The sequence below is a fragment of the Geotrypetes seraphini genome, chromosome 1, assembly GCF_902459505.1.
Source record: "Geotrypetes seraphini chromosome 1, aGeoSer1.1, whole genome shotgun sequence".
NCBI classification, from domain to species: Eukaryota; Metazoa; Chordata; class Amphibia; order Gymnophiona; family Dermophiidae; genus Geotrypetes; species Geotrypetes seraphini.
Genome location: NC_047084.1, coordinates 351,272,520 through 351,293,701, shown reverse-complemented (window position 1 = coordinate 351,293,701; position 21,182 = coordinate 351,272,520). Strand labels below are relative to the sequence as shown.

The 21,182-nt window shown below is 37.1% G+C and overlaps 1 protein-coding gene across 3 annotated transcripts in view; it reads right to left on the bottom strand.

The window, feature by feature from the left end:
* The window catches only part of HELQ (helicase, POLQ like), a 202,255-nt gene that overhangs the window by 67,561 nt on the left and 113,512 nt on the right, over positions 1-21,182 (bottom strand). For 2 of the 3 annotated variants that reach the window (XM_033963804.1, XM_033963820.1), the window contains 2 exons: positions 19,561-19,702; positions 1,407-1,511 (listed from right to left, as the gene is read on the bottom strand). In XM_033963804.1, coding sequence (XP_033819695.1) covers positions 1,407-1,511; positions 19,561-19,702 — 247 coding nt within the window. The remainder of the gene's footprint in view (positions 1-1,406; positions 1,512-19,560; positions 19,703-21,182) is intronic. The other variant, XM_033963812.1, reaches the window with a different exon arrangement.

Here is a 21,182-nt window from a genome sequence, read left to right as displayed (position 1 = left end):
TCTAGGGAAAGGAGGGAATAGTAGATGATATGGATGAGCAGACTGGAGAGGCCAAATGGTTTTTATTTGTCATTATTTTCTATGTAAAGAATAGAGTTAGTGCTCAAAAGACAGCTGTGATCTAAATCAAAGGGTCTGCTAGATATCACATCTTTTAGGCAGCTTAGTTTATGTGCGACCGAAGAACTCATTTTTTTCAGCGGCTGCATTGATATGGAATACACTGCCAATTGCACTAAGGTTAAAAGATTGATACTATAAAATTTAGAAACCAAATAAAAGCATATTTGCTTCAGAAAGCTTTCCTAATTTACAATTACAATTTCTGGTGGAACTCATTATGTCACATATATAAAATGGAAAGAGGAATAGCTATACAACAAGGAAGCTATAAGAAATTTAATAAAATTTGGGAGCCATTAACTTCTTATTGTAATGAGTAAACACCATTTTCTATTGTAATATACACCTTCTAATGATTGGGGGAGGGGGAGGTATATTTTACATTTTTCTTATTGGGGAAATAATAGAGGAATGATGGGAGGGGAGGGTGGTAATTTTATGTATTGTAAGATAAATCAGAAAGATTGTCAAGTGAAGTGTTTAATTGTATTGTTTTATTGTTTGTGCACTTGATGTAAGATTGAAAACGAATAAAGAATTTGAAAAAAAAAAAAAAGCTTTCCTAATTAATGATTTTTTTTTTTGCCATAAGCTTAAAGATGTTAAAAGTACAGACAGAAATGGCAGCATGTATCTATATGGGATTTTATTTTAATTCATGTGCTCTGGATATATGCAAGTTTTGCTTCTTTTGTTTTGTTTGATGTTTGTGGTGTTTTTTAGAATTATGTTTTATTCTATTATTATTTTGATTATATTAAGAATCTGATTACATATGTTGGTTGTAAGCTGTGATGCTCTTTAAAACATGTGATATATAACACCCCCCACTTTTACAAAGCTGCACAGCTAAAGCCCCAAAGCCTTTTAAATCTGTATGGGCTTCAAGGCAGTTACTGCAACGGCAGCTGCTAATGCAGCTTTGTAGACGTGGGGGGCTAAGTTCTTTAAAATAAATAAAGATAGTAAGAGAAGAAAGAAAACAAGGAGAGGATGATGAAAAAGAAAAACTCAGAAAGGAAAGAGAAACATCACCACCCAGTGACAGGGCTCAGATCACTCAGTTCACTATTCCATGGCTTCATGTGTCCACCCAAAGTGTTACTTGCTTATTTTACAACATGCCACTCAGCACTTCAATATTCTCAAAGTGACAGAATTTTTTTAAAAAAAGTTATAGTATTTAAAGGGAAAAAGCTTACCTACTCTTGTCTTTACAGGTATGTGACAGGACCAGTAGCTCTCTATATCTTTAGTTACTTACAAAGCTATTAAAATGATACCTTCAGTCCAATCAGTGACAGGAAAAGGCTTTGGATTCCCTTGCAGTAGTCATTCAACAGGCTGCTGAAGCAGTTCTCCAAAGGTCTACTTATCAGGTCTTTAACCTACCAGTAAAATCAAGAATAACCATTATGGTCTTTTTGTGATGAACACCATTAGCATAATAAAAAAACTGAAAGAGTTTTTCTTCTTACAAATGAACTCTGTTCATAATTTTATCCTTGCTTAAATCTTTAGCTTTAGCAAACATTTTTGTCACCTTTCAAACAAATTCAGAGTACCACATCTGTGTTTGGTATAGTTTTCAAGTTAAGAAAATATGAGTGTCAATTTTTTTAATAATCTTTATTCATTTTCAACAAGTGTATAATAAACAATCAGAAAAATTTTTAACAAATCACTTGACAATCTTACTTATAATCCTTAAAATATATAAATATAAAAGAATCCCATCCCACCCACCCATTTATTAATAATAAAATAATTAGCAATTATTATCTTTCCCAATCCCACCCCTCCTATACCTTATCTGATACCAAGGTGTTTAAGATGTCTGATCATTAGAATAAGTAATCAGTGGTCCCCAAATCTTTTTAAACTTATGATAATTTCCTTGTTGCATGGCAAGCACCCTCTCCATTTTGTAAATATGACATACTGAATTCCACCAAAAGGTATAATTAAGTTTAGAATAATCTTTCCAGTTTCCAGTAATCTGTTGAATGGCAACCCCTGTCAATATTAATAAAAGTTTATTATTATTTGCAGAAATTGGGCTTTTGAATCTCATAGATGTACCAAATAATATAGTATCATATGAAAGGGCAACATGATTTTCTAACAATATGATTGTCTTACAATGCTACTGTAGATCTGTTATTTTGTCTAAAGAGCAACAATTGTTACTTATAAATTCAAAAAAGTCAAAGGTCAAAAGGGATAAACTAAGTTTAGCTTTTTCCTATTCCAATTTGTCATATTCATTTACTTTTCTCTACATAAAGTTACCAAACTAATTCCAAAAAGAACAAACCTCAGTTTACAAAAATAAATATAAAGACAACAAAGAGACTGATGGCAGCTTATACATCAACTGATGTATTGAGCAAATAAGCCTTCAAATGCAACAGTTCATATTATCAGATGCATTTGACAAAGGGGATTCTTGTCCTTGAAAGCTCATAATTCAATAAATTGGTTAGTCTTTGTCAATTTTGCTGCTGTAGTCCAACAGATTTATTAAACGGCACTACAGTGTTAGAGCTTTATGAGTAAATAGGTCCCCATATATATAATAGGACCTGTGGTAAACAGCACACATTAATGTGTTAATGTGCTGGACTGTCCCTCAACAAATTTTCATAAATCTACAGTGTGTCAGTGCACATCATATTCATGAATTTATCATCCCTTCCAGATACATGGGTTTATAATCTACTACCAGCCAATGGAGACAGAGGATTACTGGTCTGATGATGTTGCTCTATGTATGGTCCTGTGATGCCCACAGATAGCTAGTACTTCTCTATCTCCAGCAGATATTAAGCAAATAATCCTATGAAGTCTGAGACTGTCCTGGGTACCCTAGATGATAGTGAGTCTTCCCAAGAGCCAAGATGATCTGAGTCACTTCTCCAGTTGACAAGATTGATGGAGGTGGACAGATGCCAGCATAGTTAGACCTCCAAGAGAACCAGGATAGAGTGAGGAGGTGGGCATGGAATGGCAGGTGCTGGTTTTGAGACTCTTGGAGTACAGAAGCTACCAGCAACTGGTCCTTCTTCCCACCTTCTCACTCTATCCTGGATCTCTTGGAGGTCTAACTATGCTGGCATCTGTTCACCTCCATCAATCTTGGAAAGGTCTGAGGGCTGGAAAGTTTCACTGGCTATACCCAGTAAGAATAAAGTTGGCAAAACAATTTAAAAATTAATAATGAGACTGTATCGGATAGTCTCCCAGATCACCTCAGACCTGTTATTGAGGCTGTAAGCAAGGGTTGTGCTCTTGTATTTGCTTGACTCTTTTATGGAGACTTCCTACCCTATCCCTAAAAATGAAGGGATAGCCAGGGTAGCTAGAGAGAATGCTACTCCTGGAGATATTGGTTTCTGTACCTCTGGGGAGCAGGGATTGAGAAGTATAAATAGAAAAATGAAGGCAGATAAATACCTCGTGGCCTATTCAGCCTGCTTATTCATGTCATCTACAATTTATTCCTCTTAGAGATCATATGTACTCATCCCAAGCTTTCTTGAATGCAGATACAGTTTTTGTCTCCACCACATCCACTGAGAGGCCATGCCACAAATTCACAACCCTTTCTATGAAGATATATTTCCTCAGGTTACTTCTGAGTCTTTCCCTTTTCAGCTTCATTCTATGCCCTCTCATTCCAGTTTCCTTTCAATTGAAAGAGACTCACTTCCTATGCATTTATGCACTTCCTATGCATATCACTGAAATGAAAAGTGTCAAGAAAAGTGTGGAATAACTTGTAGGTTTCATGGCTCCACATCATTCTCTTAACTGGGCTGAGAACTTCTCAGCAGCCCCTCATACCTCTATGGCATATCTCCTGCCTGTCTTCCAAAGTATACATATCGAGATCTTTAAGTTTGTCTCCATATGCCTTATGATGAAAGCCACTTACCATTTTAGTAGCTGCACTCTGGACAGATTCCATCCTGTTTATATCTTTTTGAAGGTGCAGTCTCCAGAATGATACAATATTATAAATGAGGTCTCACCAGAGTGTTAAAGGGCATTACCCCCTCCTTTATCTCTGCACCCAAGCATCCTTCTAGGTTTCACCATTGCCTTTCTAGTTCTCAAAGAGGAGGGCACATTTCATTCTTCTCTGGATTTGAAACAGATCAACAAGACCTTATGAATGGCAAGGTTTCACATAGAAACTTTGCAGTTGGTTAATGGTGACTGTTCAGCAGAAGAGGTATTTAACCACCTTGGATCTCATGGAGCAATGTCTGCATATTCCCATCCAGGCAGGCAACCAAAAGTATCTGCACTTTGTGGTCCTGGAAAGCATTTTCTATTTTGAGCCGTCCATCTGGACTTGCCATGACCCTGAGGATGTTCTCCAAAGTGATGTTGGTAGTTATTACTGCACTCCACAAGGGAGAAGAGAAATTGGGCTGATTCAGCTGCTGCAGGAATTAGGTTGGATGATCAACTTTGGCAATACAAGTTTGCTCCTTCCCAGTTGCTAGAGTATTTGGGAGATCTGTTGGACACCAGTATAGAAATGATTATGCCTAATCAAGCACTAAACAAAAAATATTGTCTGACCAAGTGGTCCAAATAATATAAAGGTTGCTTTAAGTTAATTTGCAAATAGTTCTTTGTCTAATAGATGCTGGCATTGTAATCTGGATGTAGGGACTTTGGATCATCTTTTGTTCTATTGTCCCCATATCTTAGCCTTTTGGAACTCAATCTGGGATCAAGTAAATTGTTTATTGGAAAACCATGTAGCGTTATCTTATGATACTGTGCTTTTTGGTATGTCTATGAGAAAAAAGAGTCAGATATCAATATGTAATAACAAACTTTTATTGATTTTGACTGGAGTTGCCATCCAACATATTACTAATAACTGGAAAGATCATAGTAGGCTCAATTTTAAGTTTTGGTGAAATTCAGTATGTCACATATATAGAATGGAAAGATCAATAGCGGTACAGAATGGAAATTATAAAAATTTTATTAAAATTTGGGAGCCATTAACGTCCTTTTGTCATGATTGATGACATTTTTCTAATATTTTTCTATTAATTATGTAAGATTTAGGGTTGGGTGGGGGGTGGGTTTCCATTATATGAAAATTTAATAAATAGAGGAATTCGAGGGTGGGAGGGGGAGGGTTATATTTATAATTACAAGATATAATGATAAGATGCACAAGTGCTTAGATTTATTTTATTTATTATAAATTTTTGTACACTTAATGAAAGTTTTTTTTTAAAATAATTCTTTATTGATTTTAAAACTTTCATCAAGTGTACAAAAATTGCAACACAATAACATAGATTTAATCACTTGTACATCTTAACGTTATATCTTATAATTGCAAATATAACCCTCCCTCTCCCATCCTGAAATCCCTCTAGTAATGTTCTTTTTCATATAATAGAAATCCTCCCCCCACCCCACCCTTATCTTACATATTAAATATAGAAATATTAGAAAAATGGCATCAATCATGACAAAAGGACGTTAATGTTTCCCAAATTTTAATGAAGTTTTTATAATTTCCATTTTGCACTGCTATTGATCGACATACCGAATTCCACCAAAATTTAAAATTAAGCCTACTATGGAATTTCCAGTTATTAGTAATATGTTGAATGGCTACTCCGGTCAAAATCAATAAAAGTTTGTTATTACACATTGATATCTGACTCTTTTTTCTCACAGACATACCAAAAAGTACAGTATCATAAGTTAATGCTACGTGATTTTCTAATAAACAATTTACTTGATCCCAGATTGAGTTCCAAAAGGCTAAGATATGGGGACAATAAAACAAAAGATGATCTAAAGTCCCTATATCCAGATTACAATGCCAGCATCTATTAGACAACGAACTATTTAACTTTTGCAATCTAACTGGGGTCCAAAAAGCTCTATGTAACAAAAAAAACCAAGTTTGTTTCATAGACGCTGACATTGTACATCTCATTCTCCAAGACCAAATTTGTGGCCATTGAGATGCTGAAATATCATGCTTAATCTCAATGCTCCAAATATCCCTAAGAGTATTTTTAGGCTTTTTTTTAACCAATTCACTAATAGTTTTATACCAGTGTGCGGCCTGATGTCCCAGAAAGTCCGCCTGAAAACATAAAAATTCTATGCTAGGTTGAGTATTCAAATTTTTCCATTCAGGGAACCCTGCCTGAATGGCCTGCTTCAATTGCAACCAACGAAAATATTGTGATTTGTGAAGCCCAAATTTATGTTGCAATTGTGTAAAATCCAGCAGCTTACCATTAGTAATTACATCATTTAAAGTTCTGATGCCTGCAATTATCCAATGTTTCCAGACGATCTTGAAACCGCCAATTTGAATCTTGGAGTTTAGCCATATGGATTGATTCGTTGATTTAGTAATAGTAATTGCTGTTAAATTACTGACAAATCGTAATGTTTTCCAAGTATCCATTAGAATTCTATTTTCTTTGTATAATCTGGGCATCTTGATACTGAGCACATGAGAAAGATGTAAAGGAAACATGAGTCGCCATTCCAAATATAACCAATCAGGAGTATACTCAATGAGATCCGGGAGGACCCAATACATACCTTGACGTAAAATATAGGCTTGATAGTACCTATAAAAGTTTGGAAAATTTACCCCGCCCTCCCTAATTGGTCTTTGCAAAGATGCTATAGCAATTCTAGGAGTTTTACCAAGCCAAATAAATTTTATAATAATTGAGTTCAACTTTTTATAAAAAGATCCATGAAAAAATACTGGTATCATACCCATTTGATAGCAAACTACAGGTAAAATCATCATTTTAACCGTTTGTACTCTCCCCCACCAAGATAAATGTAATGGATTCTAATGCTCACATAATTCTGTAACCTTTTTTAAGAGCCTTTTTTCATTTTCTTTTACAGTCTCATCTACTGTATTTTTAATCCATATTCCCAAATATTTTAAAACTTCTTCCTTCCAAATGAAAGAAAAAGACTCAAACATACTTTTTAAACAATGCACATTGAGTGGAAGAAGTTCAGACTTATTCCAATTTATTTTATAACCTGAAAATTTACCGAATTTGTCTATCGAATCTAACAAACAAGGAATGGAGGAAACAGGATTTCTCAAATATAATAAAATATCGTCTGCATAAGCAGCAAAATTTATATTCCCAATTATTATGAGGAATACCTTGTATTTCCTTTGCTTGATTAATAGCTAACAATAAGGGTTCTAATACTATATCAAAAAGCAAAGGAGATAGTGGACAACCTTGTCTAACTCCCCTATGTAAATGAAAACGATCTGACATTTTATTATTAATATATAATCTTGCCATAGGGATAAATCCTGAACCTATACCAAACCTCAAAGCTTGATACATGAAATCCCATTCCACTCTATCAAATGCTTTTTCTGCATCTAAAGATATGGCAAAAGCCGGTTCATTCATATTTTTAGTTAAATTTAAAGTGTGGAATGTCAATCTTGTGTTACTAGAAGAATGTCTATTCGCAATGAATCCGGTTTGGTGTACATCAATTATATAAGGGAGAGCCTTAGCCAATCTCATAGCCAAAGTTTTAGCCAGTAATTTTCCATCCACATTAATTAAAGATATCGGCCTATAGTTTGATACCGAAGTAGGATCTCTATTTGGCTTAGGTAACACAATAGTTAAAGATTCTGCCATAGTTCCTGTAATACAACCTTTATTTAGTTGAAATTGATATAAATTTAATAAATGAGGGAGTAATGAATTTTGAAATGTTTTATAGAATTCTACTGTAAAACCATCCCCACCTGGAGCGGATCCAACTCTAAGAGACTTCAATGCAGTTTCTACTTCTTTTAACGATATAGGCTCATCTAATCTTCTTTTTATATGATCAGGAAGTTTTTTTTTTTTTTTACAGAACAGACTCCACAGGCTCTCGAAGCAATATGCCTTGCTTGACTTAGGGGGCAAGGCTTACTGCTGAGGCTCCTCTAAAAAAATGTGGGGAGGTGGAGGAAGTGGGGGGAGGGACCCCGCTCGTGACCCGCCGGGTTTGACACCCCCGAGGTCGGACGGACCCCCAAACAGGGCCCGACCAAGCTCCGTCCGGCCAAAAACAGGGACAATAAACCCCTAAACAAATTCCAACAGCCCTACCAAGAGAGATGGGTACAGATCACTCAACACCTGCTGGAGACTGAAAGAAGACTGAGGGAAATAGAGAAGGGAGGATAGTATATACTGTCCCAAAGTTTTGTTTTCAGTCTCCACCTGCTGGTCATGATTAGATATATACCCATTCGTAAAGTTAACCTCTACTGGTCTGGAGAGTGCTAAAGAATGCAGTTTCTACTTCTTTTAACGATATAGGCTCATCTAATCTTCTTTTTATATGATCAGGAAGTTTTGGACCCACTAATAAATTTAAAAATTCCACACCACTTTGAAGTTTATCAGCATAAGACTCGGAAGAATACAAATCTTTATAAAAATTAAGAAATTGACTTAAAATATCATTAATATGAGTATGCAAATTTCCACTACTATCTTTAATTGCTATTATTTTTACTTTTCTTTTTTTTTTGCTTTAAGATAATTTGCAAGTAATCTTCCTGCCTTATTGGAACTTACATAATACAAAGTTTGCTGGGAAAACAAATCTTTCCTCGCCAATCTTGAAGAAATCTCATTATATTTCCCTTTTACTTTTAAGAGTTCTTGTAAAGTATCATTCTGCCAATTACTAACTAATTTAGATTCTAGAAATTTAATTTCATTTTCCAGATCAGTGAATTGTTTAACCAATAGTTTCCTAGTATGTGCCGAATAAGAAATAATATGACCTCTCATAGTAGCTTTAAAAGCATCCCACAATATTTCAGTGTTAATATCCGCTGTATTATTAATTTGGAAAAATTCAGATATCTTCTCCTTAAATTCTTCAAGAAAAACTGAATCTGCAATCAGTGTATTATCAAATCTCCAAACTGATCTATTTATTTCTTGTTTATCTAAACTTCATTTAATCCATACCCCTCCATGATCTGACAAAATAATTGGATCAATGGAAGCTTGTAACACCTGTTTTACCATTGAATTTGAAACCAAAACATAATCAATTCTTGAAAAAGATTTATGAACTTGTGAAAAAAAAAGAAAATTCCTGATCATTAAAATGAAGAATTCTCCATATATCTTTTAAATCACAAGAATTTACCAGATTTTCTAACCCTAAAGATTTTATATTTTTACTTGGTTTTTTATCCATAAAAGGATCCATTACAGCATTGAAATCTCCATCTACAACTAAATTAGAAGCAGCCAGTGGGAGTATTAATTGTTGTAAAGATTTAAAATAATCATTTTGATTCGAATTAGGGGCGTAGACATTAATCAAAGTCAAGGTATTAATTCCCATTCTCATTTCCACCTTAATCCATCTTCCTAAGGGATCAAACTCCAACAATTTAAATGAAGCTGAACATTTATTACTAATCAAAATAGCAACCCCTGCTTTTTTTCTAACTGCAGGGGCAATAAAACAGTGCTTTACCCATTCGCCTTCGAGTCTTTTTGATTCAACATCTGAAAGATGTGTCTCTTGGATAAAGTATATATCAGCTTTCTGTTTTTTCAAGAAAGTAAGCATTTTTTTTCTTTTTACTGGATGATTGAGACCATTAACGTTGAGAGAAAAATTTTTAGTCTCCATTATACTTAATAATTATCAAAAATCTCTTCTCAAATGTAAAGAATAAATAATAAAATAAGTCAAGATTAGATGCCATTTTCAAAACCCTCTTCAGTAGAATAAAACATATCCCCCAATTATTATCATTCCCCTTGTTAATCCCAATCCCACCCTTCCCCCCCTAAATAATGACATAGATAACTTGGAACCACACATATAAGTACAGATGAGTCCAGAAAATTCCCAAACAGACCACAATATTAAGACAATATTATAATATATTCATCTTTTTATATAATTCTCTTATTATTATTATAATCATTTCATAAATTCCCATCAAAAACTTCAATGACCAAATTCTCAATCTGTATAAATCTAGTTGATCTAAATTTAAGCTAATCTTAAATTATCTTTCTTGGATAATCAATAATTAATTATTCTGAATATCCTTTAACATATAAATACATTTTCCATCACTAAAGTCATATGAATTTGATTCATATTAGAATTAGAACTAGATATTCCCTAATGAAAATATAATTTATACCTATCAATGAAATTCCATGAAAAGCAATTAAATTTTTAAAGTAAATATATTGAAAGATTAATTCTTATGCAAAATGAGTTCAGCACTAGATGAAAGATAAGATCATTTTTGAAAGAAAATTCCTCAGTGAAAGATTCTAGCGAGTCATATTCCCTGCGCACAAGTTTACTCATCCAATTTATCATGAATTCATAGTTATAAACAGCAAAGGAGTCATAAAACTCAATATTCCACTTCTTCTTTCTCCTCTTTTCTTCTATCTTCTTAGTCATATTTCAATAATATATTAGCATTAGAAAATTCGGAGCCATAAGGAATGAGCAATGAGACACAAGGAATGCAATCCATCTCCTAATATGCAATAATCACTTCATAAGTCACTCAATTATATATGTCCTTCCCTTGCACAAGAACCACTGTTCAGTCCGAAGATGATATCAGCGCTGAAGAGTCAAATAAGTAAACAAATAGTTCCAAGAATTCCAATTTCGATGCTGCTGCTTTTCCTGAACAAACATTCTCAGCTCACCTTGCCAATCACATCTGGAAAGCAGTCTCCTTCTTTTTTGAACAGAAAGGTGAACTCCACAATTCAAAAGTTTAGTATGACTGGCATATTCCCTATGCACCTCGATATACAAGCAACCATAGAACTTGGCAATGTATTGTGCATAATGTTCCACCATATTCCTGTTATATCCTCCTGTAGAATTATTCACAGTTACGTACTCATATTTAGAAATTTCCTTCACTTTCTTTGTTATACTCTTACTGCAATAAGAAAAGGCAGATAACAATATTCCGCATGCTGTAGATCTTCCAGAGAGGAATGTTCAGTACAATATATTACATCATGCATTTGTCTTGCTTATAGAACTCAGAATGCAATTCAAATCCTCACTGTAAACTGGGCAGATTCTTTTACCGTTATATATTAAAATAAATTTTAGAAATATAAAACAAATCTTAATATTATATATACTAAATAGCATATATATTTAAAACAACTGAAATAAACCACTCAGATTCATTCATTCATAGACTGCTCTCTTTGATTTAAAAATCCTTTAAGCTTCTCAGGGTTATCAAAGCTGAATGTTTTATTGCCCAATGTAACTTTCATAACTGCTGGGTACAACAATCCATATTTAGCTCCAATTTCTCTGAGTGATGGACGCAAATCTAAAAACTGTTTCCTCCTCTGTGCTGTGGATTTTGCAAAATCAGGGACTATGTGTATCTTGGCATCTTGACAGCGCAGATTTTGATTTTCTTTTGCAAGTCTAATAATTTCTAGGGCATGCTGAAATCTTAACACCTTAAAAATTATCGGTCTAGGTCCAACAAATTTGTCAGGTCTTCTGGTTGGGACTCTGTGTGCCCTTTCTATTTCAATAGGGTGTTTTGCTTTAAATGGCAGGACTTTTATAATGAAGTTTTCTAAGAAGGATATCATGTTCCCTTTCTCCACCCCTTCCGGTATCCCTATCACTCTCAAATTCGACCTCCTCATCCTGTTCGAGCAGTCCTCCAGCTCTCTGGTAAGCAGGTCTATTTTCTCTCCGTCCTCTTTAAGTTTCTTCTTTAAAAATTCAAAGCCTTCAACATTCTTTTCCAGTTGGTTCACTTTATTTTCTAAGACCTCCGTTCTTCTATTTAATGTGGAAACTTCATCTTGTAACTCGTTCAGCTTTTTTGAGTTTGACAAGACGATTTCTTTTATAGCTTTAATTTCTTTGAACATTTCCTCCTCCCATTTGCTATCCTTCGGCAACGGAGTTTTTGACGGTGTCACCGGCTCCGGTTTCGACCGCTTAACGCTGCCAGCATTTGTTAGTGCCGCGTCATTTTTTGTTTGTTTACCGGAGGCCATCCTGACTTAATAATTTGAAAAAATTCAATATTTTCTATTTATCCGCTACTAGTTTATTTAATATAATGTCTCCTTCCTCACCCGACCATTCGCGCGTGCTTCCAAGCCACGCCCCCCCACTTGATGAAAGTTTTAAAATGAATAAAGAATTTTTTTAAAAAACCAAATAATATAAAGGTAAATAGTGTTAAAACCCACTCTTGAGTTGAGGGGTCCCTTGGTTTAACAGCAGACACAATACTTTAACGTCTCACTTATGTAGATGTAGGGGAACAAAGCCTCAGAAACTGGAGCCATACGCACAGTAATAGTTCCAAAGTACATTGTTCTAGTGTATTTAGTCAATTTTGCTCCTCAGTGCAGTCACTGGAAAAAAAACCCCTGCTATAGTATTTCTTTTTTTTCAGTTTAAATTTAATTTTTCTTTTCTTATATATTTTTTCTTAACTTCACTATAATAACATAGGAAACACTCGCAACTTGAAAGCATCAGCAGATTATTTTAAATTTAAAAAGGTAACATCACTTATATTTTGTTCCTTTTGTTGAGTCTTGTTTTATATTATTACTTTGTGCCGTTAGGGAAAAAGCCAAAACCAGCACGGCCAGTGTTTTGCAGACCTCACTTATTTTGTCCGCTCCATCAGGGCCGAATGTCTATGGTACGTTATACTTGCAGTAATTTTGCCTGTTGGACATGTCTCCATTTTGTCTTATAAAACTCAAAAGTGGGATTTAACACTATTTATCTTTATATGTCTAATCAAGGACATAATTCTGAAGTTGCATTTGCAGATCCAGGGCTTTATCAGGTCAAATCAACTGAGAATGTGGGATTATTTTTGGGTGCTAAGCTCAATGGCAGCAACCTTGGAATTGGTGTCATTGTCTGGGGCTCACATGCTGCTGCAGAGATCACTTCTCTCCTGGTGGTCAGCACTGTTTTAAGAATAAGGTTTCCTTTCTAAAGAAAGACAGGGTCCAAATTCTTAGTGGTTGGATGAGAACCTACCAGTCAGACTGGACCTATGTTGGACCTATGTTCACAAAATGGATCCTTATTAGAACTGAAGCAAACTTGAGTAATTGGAGAACTATTGCTTCAGCAGTGGCTCTGGGTTACTGGTCATCAGAAGAGGTAAAGTGGCTAATCAATTGTCCAGAGATGAAGGCAAATTGATAGGCACTTCGGTCTTTCCTCCTGTTGGTCTGAGGAAAAGTTATTTGAATTTTGTCAGGATGTGGCCTATGCCAACTTCCAATAACACAACAGAGGCCAACAAGTGGCAGAGAAGGTAAAGTCCTTCTTATGATGGGTGGAAAGGTACCTGTTGGCTTTTTCAGCAGCATATATAGCCAGAGTAGAAAACATCTCAGCAGATTTTCTAAGCAGGTACACGTGAAATCCAGGGAAATGGCATTTGTCAGATGACATCCACACACCCACTGTTCAGTAGACCTGATAGCAACTGACAAGAATTCCATGGTGATTTGTTTTTTCAGCTGCATAAAAGAGCAAGGTTTAGAGCAGTGGTCTCAAACTCAAACCCTCTGCAGGGCCACATTTTGAATTTGTAGGTACATGGAGGGCCGCAAAAAAAATAGTTAATGTCTTATTAAAGAAATAACAATTTTGCATGAGGTAAAACTCTTTATAGTTTATAAATGTTTCCTTTTGGCTAAGTCTTAATAATAATATTGTCAATTATAGCTAAAGAGACATATGATCAAGAAACTTTTATTTTACTTTTGTGATTACGATAAATATACCGAGGGCCTCAAAATACTACCTGGGGGGCCGCGAGTTTGAGACCACTGGTTTAGAGGTTCTGAATGCACTCACACATTGTGACCTCAGGACAGTTTTCTGTATGTGTTCCCTTTGTGGCCCCAGGTAGGCAGAGTTAATACTGAAGATGGAAATATGCTCAGGGTTTGTGATTCTCATGGTCCCAGAAGGGCCAAGGAGGCTATGAAATGGAAACTTGATAAGGCTGAAAGTATAGAAGTCAGGAAGATTCTTTTTTTTTTTAAATTCTTTATTCATTTTTTAAAAACTTACAACAAGTGTAACAGCATATATAACATTTTAAACTCAGATACAGGAAGATTCTTGCTTTAGGGCTTGATTTGGATTCTGGACATGTCTCCATTTTGTCTTACAAAATGGCTTGAGAGGGCTAGGATAAGGAAGAGGGGATATTCCAATAAGGTATGATGAGGTTTATTTATTTGACTTTTAGCTTACAGCTTTTTCAGTAGTTAATCAAGGGAATTACATTCAGATACACAAAATAGCAGATTCTTTCCATGCATATGAACTGATCTAGAGGGAGGAGGAAGCAGAAATTAGATCTTATCTCCTGATGCTCTTTCCTTGAGTCCCTCAAGTCCAACCCTAGTGGTTCTGCATATCTGTGTACTCATTCCTCAAAAAAATGAGTTGAAGACCGTCTCAGTTATCCACAGTTTCCAATGCCCTTCTAATGGTGGGGAGAGAAAAGGGGGTGAGTTAAGTTAGATTTACTTTGTTACAGGAATATTGGCTGGTAATGGACTGAACAGGACCTTATATATGAGATGTCAAATTGGTTTTCTTTGTCTCCATCTTCTTATAAAAGAGCATAAACCCATGTGTCTAGTCAGGAGATATGCAAATAAATAACTGTCTTGCTGTTGATGAAGCCCTTATTGGCCTATCAATGATACAGTAGCGACAACTACTTAAGACATGGCCACATCTTCCATACCTCTAATAGAATTGCTATTTATCAGAGAAAGTACAAGTGAAAAAGTCACTGGGGATTAAAATGATGGTTAAGATCATATACATTACAGTGTTCGCCCCAGCGCTTTTCAGCCGGGTGCTCCGCCAAGCAAATTTAGATGCCCGCCCAGCTGTCATCTGCCGAATCCTGCTGCCCCACTGCTTAACGTGCAGCCTGAAGAGCCGCCGAAAGACTCCCGCAGGACTTTAAACAAAACAAAACCCAGCAAGCAACTCGAACCCGGCTTCCCTCTGAAACTGCAAGTTACGTCGGGGGGAGGGGGAGGTGGTAGGGAAGAGAAGCCGGCACGGACCATTAGAGCCCCGGAGCATGCGGGAGATAGGCCAGCCATGGAGGGAAGCTTACTTGCTCTTGCTTACTTCAGGCCTTTCTCGCTGCCGGGTCCTGCCTACTTTCTGTTTCCGTAAAGGCAGGACCCGGCAATGAAAAAGGCCCGAAGTAAGCAAGAGCAGCAAGTTGTAAGCTTCTCTCTGTCGCTGACCTTTGGGAGATAGGTCAGCGACGAAGGAAAACTTGCAACTTGCCTTTGTCTGTAGCAAATCTGATGAGTGTGTGAGACGGGGGGGGGGGGGGGGGGAATGGGAGGAGAAAAGCTGCTGTACCCAATTAGAGGGGGAGGGGGGAAGAGAAATGCTGGTGCTTCTGCTGTACCCAATTGTGTGTGTGTGTGGGGGGGTTTAAGAGAAATGCTGATGATGCTGCTGCTGTACCCAATAGGGGGAGGGGGAAGAGTCATGCTGCTGCACCCAATTAGGGGAGAGGGTGAAGAGAAATGCTGCTTCTGCTGTACCCAATTGGGGGGTGGGGAAAAGAGAAATGCTGATAATACTGCTGTACCCAATGGGGGGAGGGGGAAAAGAAATGCTGCTGCACCCAATTGGGGAGAGAGAGGGAAGGAGGGAGAAGGAAGATCAGGAAAAGGAGGAAAGAGATGCAAAGACTATGGGAGGGAGGGAAAGAAGATACCTTACCATGGAGTGGAAGAGAGAGATGTCAGGGTATATGGGGGGGGGAAGCAGGGCCGGATTAAAGGATAGGCCCAGTAGGCACAGGCCTAGGACCCAAAATGGTCAGGGGGGCCCGCCAGTGCTGTGCTTTGGGGCCTCACCCTTGCTGGATTCGCTGGCAGCAGCAGCCTCATCATCATCCCGGGCGCCCCCCCAACCCGATCCGACCCGCCTTTCTCTCCCTCCTTCCCTCATCAGTGACATGTCAGAGGGAATCATGGCAGGAGAAAGCCCTGAAGCAGCTTGCTTAGAGTAGAGAAGTGCTGTTTAGAGTCTCGTGATGGGAGGGAGGGAGGGAGAGATAGGAGGGTCGTGTGGGGGGGGGGGGAGAGAGTAGCAGTCCGCCCCGGGTGCTCGGCCTGGTGTCATGAACTTCTTTGGCTAGCAACAGCATTTACAATTCACTGCTGTTGCCAGCTTCAGGCCTTCCTCTCTGCCGGGTCCTGCCTACTTCTGTTTCAAGGCAGGAACTGACAGAGAAGAAGGCCCAAAGCTGGCAACAGCAGTGAATTGTGAATGCTGCTGCCTGAAGAAGTTCATGACGCCAGGCCTTGGGTGACAGAAGGAGGAAAGGGAGCAGAGGAGGAGAGACTTGCTGCACCCAACTGGAGGGAGAAAGAAGATGAGGGAGGGAATGAAATGAGATGCCAGGGATTGGAGGGAAGGGAGGGAGGAAGAGATGCCAAGGCATGGAGGGAAGGAGGAAAGTATGCCAGACCAAGGGAAAAGGAAGGGGGAAAGGAAGGAGGAGATGTCAGAGCATGGAGGGGGAGGGAGAGATGGAAGAAAAGGAAAGGAATGAGATGCCAGAGAATCAGGGAAGGGAAAATACCAGACTGTGGGGTGCGAAGGAAAGAAAGGAGAAGAGAGAGATGCCAGAGCATAGGGGACGGGGTGGTGACAGAGAGAGAAAAATGGAGAGGTGGCAGAGCAGAAATCAATCATGTACAAAGGAGAAGAGAAAGGGCACAGGATAGACAGTTTTTTGAAGGAGCATAAAAAGAGGGAAGATGCCATATGGAACGGGGAGAGGGCAGACAGTGGATGGAAGGGGCTGATGCTGCATGGAAGACAGAGCGGACAGATGCTGGCTAGAAAGAAGAGTGAAGACAAGATGATTAAAACAGAAACGATAAAAGGTAGAAAAATTTTTTTTTGTTGCTTTACGTAGAATCAAGTAGTATTGTATCTATTGATTAAAGTTTATAAATAGGAAATGGAAATAAGGCAGTTTTTTGGGGACTAAACCCCTTTCCTCAGGTCAGAACAGGATACCATAACAGCAGGGGTGCCCAAATGGTCGAGCGCGATCGACCAGTAGATCGCAAAGGCAATGCGAGCCGATTGCGTTGCCTTGGCAATCTTTTTCTTCCTGCCTCCCTGAGCCAGGCCAGGCGCGCACAAGCGCCGGACTCACAAGACTTTACCTCCGACGTCAATTCTGATGTCAGAGAGGAAGTTCTGGGCCAGCCAATCGTTGCCTGGCTGGCCTGGAACTTCCTCTCTGACGTTAGAATTGACATCAGAGGTGAAGTCTTGTGAGTCCGGCACTTGTACATTTCTGGCCTGGCTCGTGGAAGCAGGGAGAAATCGGCATGGTGGCTTAGGGGGTAGGGAAAGAATCAGGGAAGTGGATAAATTGGCGCGATGGCTTGGGGGGGCAGGGGGAGAAAGACAGAAAGAAAAGACGAGGGGCAGAAAGAAAAAAATATTGGATTTATAGTCAGAAGAAGGAAGTGCAAACAGAGACTCATTAAATCACCAGACAAAAAGGTAGCAAAAATGATTTTATTTTCAGTTTAGTGATCAAAATGTGTCTGTTTTGAGAATTTATATCTGCTGTCTTTATTTTGCACTATGGCCCCCTTTTACTAAACCGCAATAGTTTAGTAAAAGCAATAGCCTATGAGCATCAAGAGCAGCGCAGGGCATTCAGTGCATCTCCCTGCTCTAAAAACCGCTATTGCGATTTAGTAAAAAGGGAGGGGGTATATTTGTCTATTTTTGTATAGTTGTTCCTAAGGTGACATTGCATAGAATCGTCTGCCTTGACCTCTTTGAAAACCTGCGGAATATAAATGATAATTAACATTTTCTCTGCATACAGTGTGCTTTGTGTTTTTTAAAAAAATTTTATTTTTGTTGGTTGCCATCCAACATATAACCAACAATTGGAAAAATCACAGCAACCTTAGTTATACTTTTTGGTGGAATACATTATGCCATATATTTAAAATGGAACGAGCAATAGCAATTCAAAGAGGGACATATACTAACTTTATAAAAATTTGGGGGTCATTGACAAAATATTGTACTGAATAGTCATCACTTCTTCTCTTCTCTTTTTCTCTTACGGCACACTAAAAAGGGGGGAATTTGAAAATAATTTTACATAATATGTTATAATATGATATATAATTTGTGTGTATTTTATTGAAAATATGATGAAGGTTGGGTGGTAGGGGGGGATATTGATGTACTAGATTTTTATGTATAGATATCAAAGTGATATTGTGGAATATGTTAGTAATATACTCTTTTGTGCACTTGTTCAATTTGAAAACGAATAAAGAATTGTTAAAAATTTTTTTTTATTGTTGGTAGATCATTTTGACTTGGCCATTTTAAAAGTAGCTCGCATGCCCAAAAAGTGTTGGCACCCCTGCTGTAGAGCCATTTCTTGTATGCCTGGGCTATATTTATCTTTTTTTTTTAGTTGTTTAAATTCATGCAGAAATAAATGGCTAGATTGAACCTAATGACTTCATTAATGCCTTTCCCTTTTTTTTAACCTCTATACCATTTGAAAGAGGGCAAATACTTCTTAAATTTAGTAAAAATATTCTGGCACAAGTGTCAAACCGTAAAAAAGGAAGTCATATTGAGTATTGGAAAATAATAATAATAATTAACTAATAAAAATAGTACACATTTAGGGCTCCTCATAAAATATTTGTCATTATTTTTATTATAATTGTTATGTGTATTGGGAGGGGAGGGAAAAGAAGGGTTTTTTTAACAACAATTATTATACATATTAGGTAATACAGATATTTTAGGTATTATTGTTTATAAATACAGAATAATATGTTATATTTACAGTGATACATGAAAGGAATTCAAGTGTATGTTTTATGTGATCTTTTAAAATTTCTATGTTACATTTGTTGATATATGAAAATGAATAAAAAATTTAAAACACATTTAGGGCTCCTTTTACTAAGTTACGATAGTGGTTTTAGCGTGCGCATAGCGCGCAGAGGAATTGCCACGCGTGCTAGAAGCTAATGCCAGCATTGAGCTGGCGATAGTTTTACCAAGTAGCATAGGGGTTTGCGTGCGCTAAAAATGCTAGCGCACCTTAGTAAAAGAGGGGGTTAATTTTCCCCACCACCAAATTTCCCCATCCCGCCCCACCCGGCTACTTTTTCATGCCACCTGGCTGGAAAAAATTTCTGGGGAGAACACTGCATTAATGTCATACCCTCCTTAACAATGCTTAGAAACAAAGCAACTTACAAGCTGTTTCTCCTTCTCCTGTACAATAAGAATGCTCTCACCAGCAGTGTCAATGCCAGCTCGACCTGCTCTGCCGATCATTTGTTTGTACTGTGCCCTCTTCAGGAAATCTCTAGCGACATAGGGAGCCCGTATAACAACCCTACCAAGTAAGAAAATATTTTGTATATCAGAGTTTCTCCATTTGACTTTCAATAAATATACTATACAAAAAGGGGTAATTTTATAACTGGTCACCTGAATTGAGGGGGCAAAAAGGCACCTATATGTCATTATAAAATACTAGCCAAAAATGACTCAGATACAATGAAATATCAGTAATGATGTAATGTAATGTAATGTAATTTATTTCTTATATACCGCTACATCCGTTAGGTTCTAAGCGGTTTGAAGAAAATATACATTAAGATTATAAATGAGAAGTAATGATATACACTTCTCCCTCCGTATTCGCGGTTGCAGCAATCGCAGTTTCGATTATTCACGGTTTTTAGCTTGCTGGCTCCTCCCCCCCAAATTACATCAGCTTGCATAGAGAAATCGCTGATTCCAAGCATTTACAGAGAAAATTTCTGCACCGTGTTTTGCCTCTCCTTCAGGAACAGGCCAGGTCTTCTACCATGTTATTCACGCTTTCACCATATTCACGATGGTTTTTAATAGAAAACAGTGAATAACATGTAAAAGTTATTTGCGGTTTTTCTGCATTTGCAGTTCTGTTAATCCCCTATCACAGCGAATACGGAGGGAGAAGTGTATAGTAACACTTTCACTCTAACTAATGTATAAATGTCAAGTTCAAAATTAACAGGACAGCACAGGCTCTGAAACGAGTTGAAAAAGAAGGAAAAAGCCTCAGACAAGGGCCCTCCCACCTCCACTAAGAAGGTGGTTTTTCTTAGAAGTTTCTTAACGGTGGTTGAGCGGTCACCCTCACTGGCAAAAAACCTTCATCAAAATTTTTTTTTTTATATAATTCTTTATTCATTTTAAAACTTTCATCAAGTGTACAAAAATTGCAACACAATAACATAGATTTAACCACTTGTACATCTTATCATTATAACTTATAGTTGTAAATATAACCCTCCCTCTCCCATCCTGAAATCCTTTTAGTAATTTTTATTTTTCATATAATAGAAACCCTCCCCCCACCCCACCCTTATCTTACATATATATATTTTTTTTAATTTCTTTATTCATTATAAATTTTCAAACAAGTGTACAATAAATCACTTCATAATATACATTTCCACTTGAAATTATTACAAATTTCACACCACAAGAATTATCTCCCTCAACCCCATACATATATCTTTATAAATATCCAACACTTTTAAACCCTCCCCACCCCCCACCCATACATAATAAATGGGGTTAAATACAATTTATTTATTATAATAATCTATTAATGGCCCCCAAACATCTTTAAATTTATTAAAATATCCTTTTTTAATTGCCAATATTTTTTCCATTTCATACATATGACACACTGAACTCCACCAAAAGCAGTAATTTAACCCTCTATAATCCTTCCAATTGTATGTTATTTGTTGAATGGCAACTCCTGTTAAAATCATTAAAAGCTTGTTATTATTAGAGGATAACTGACATTTAGCCCT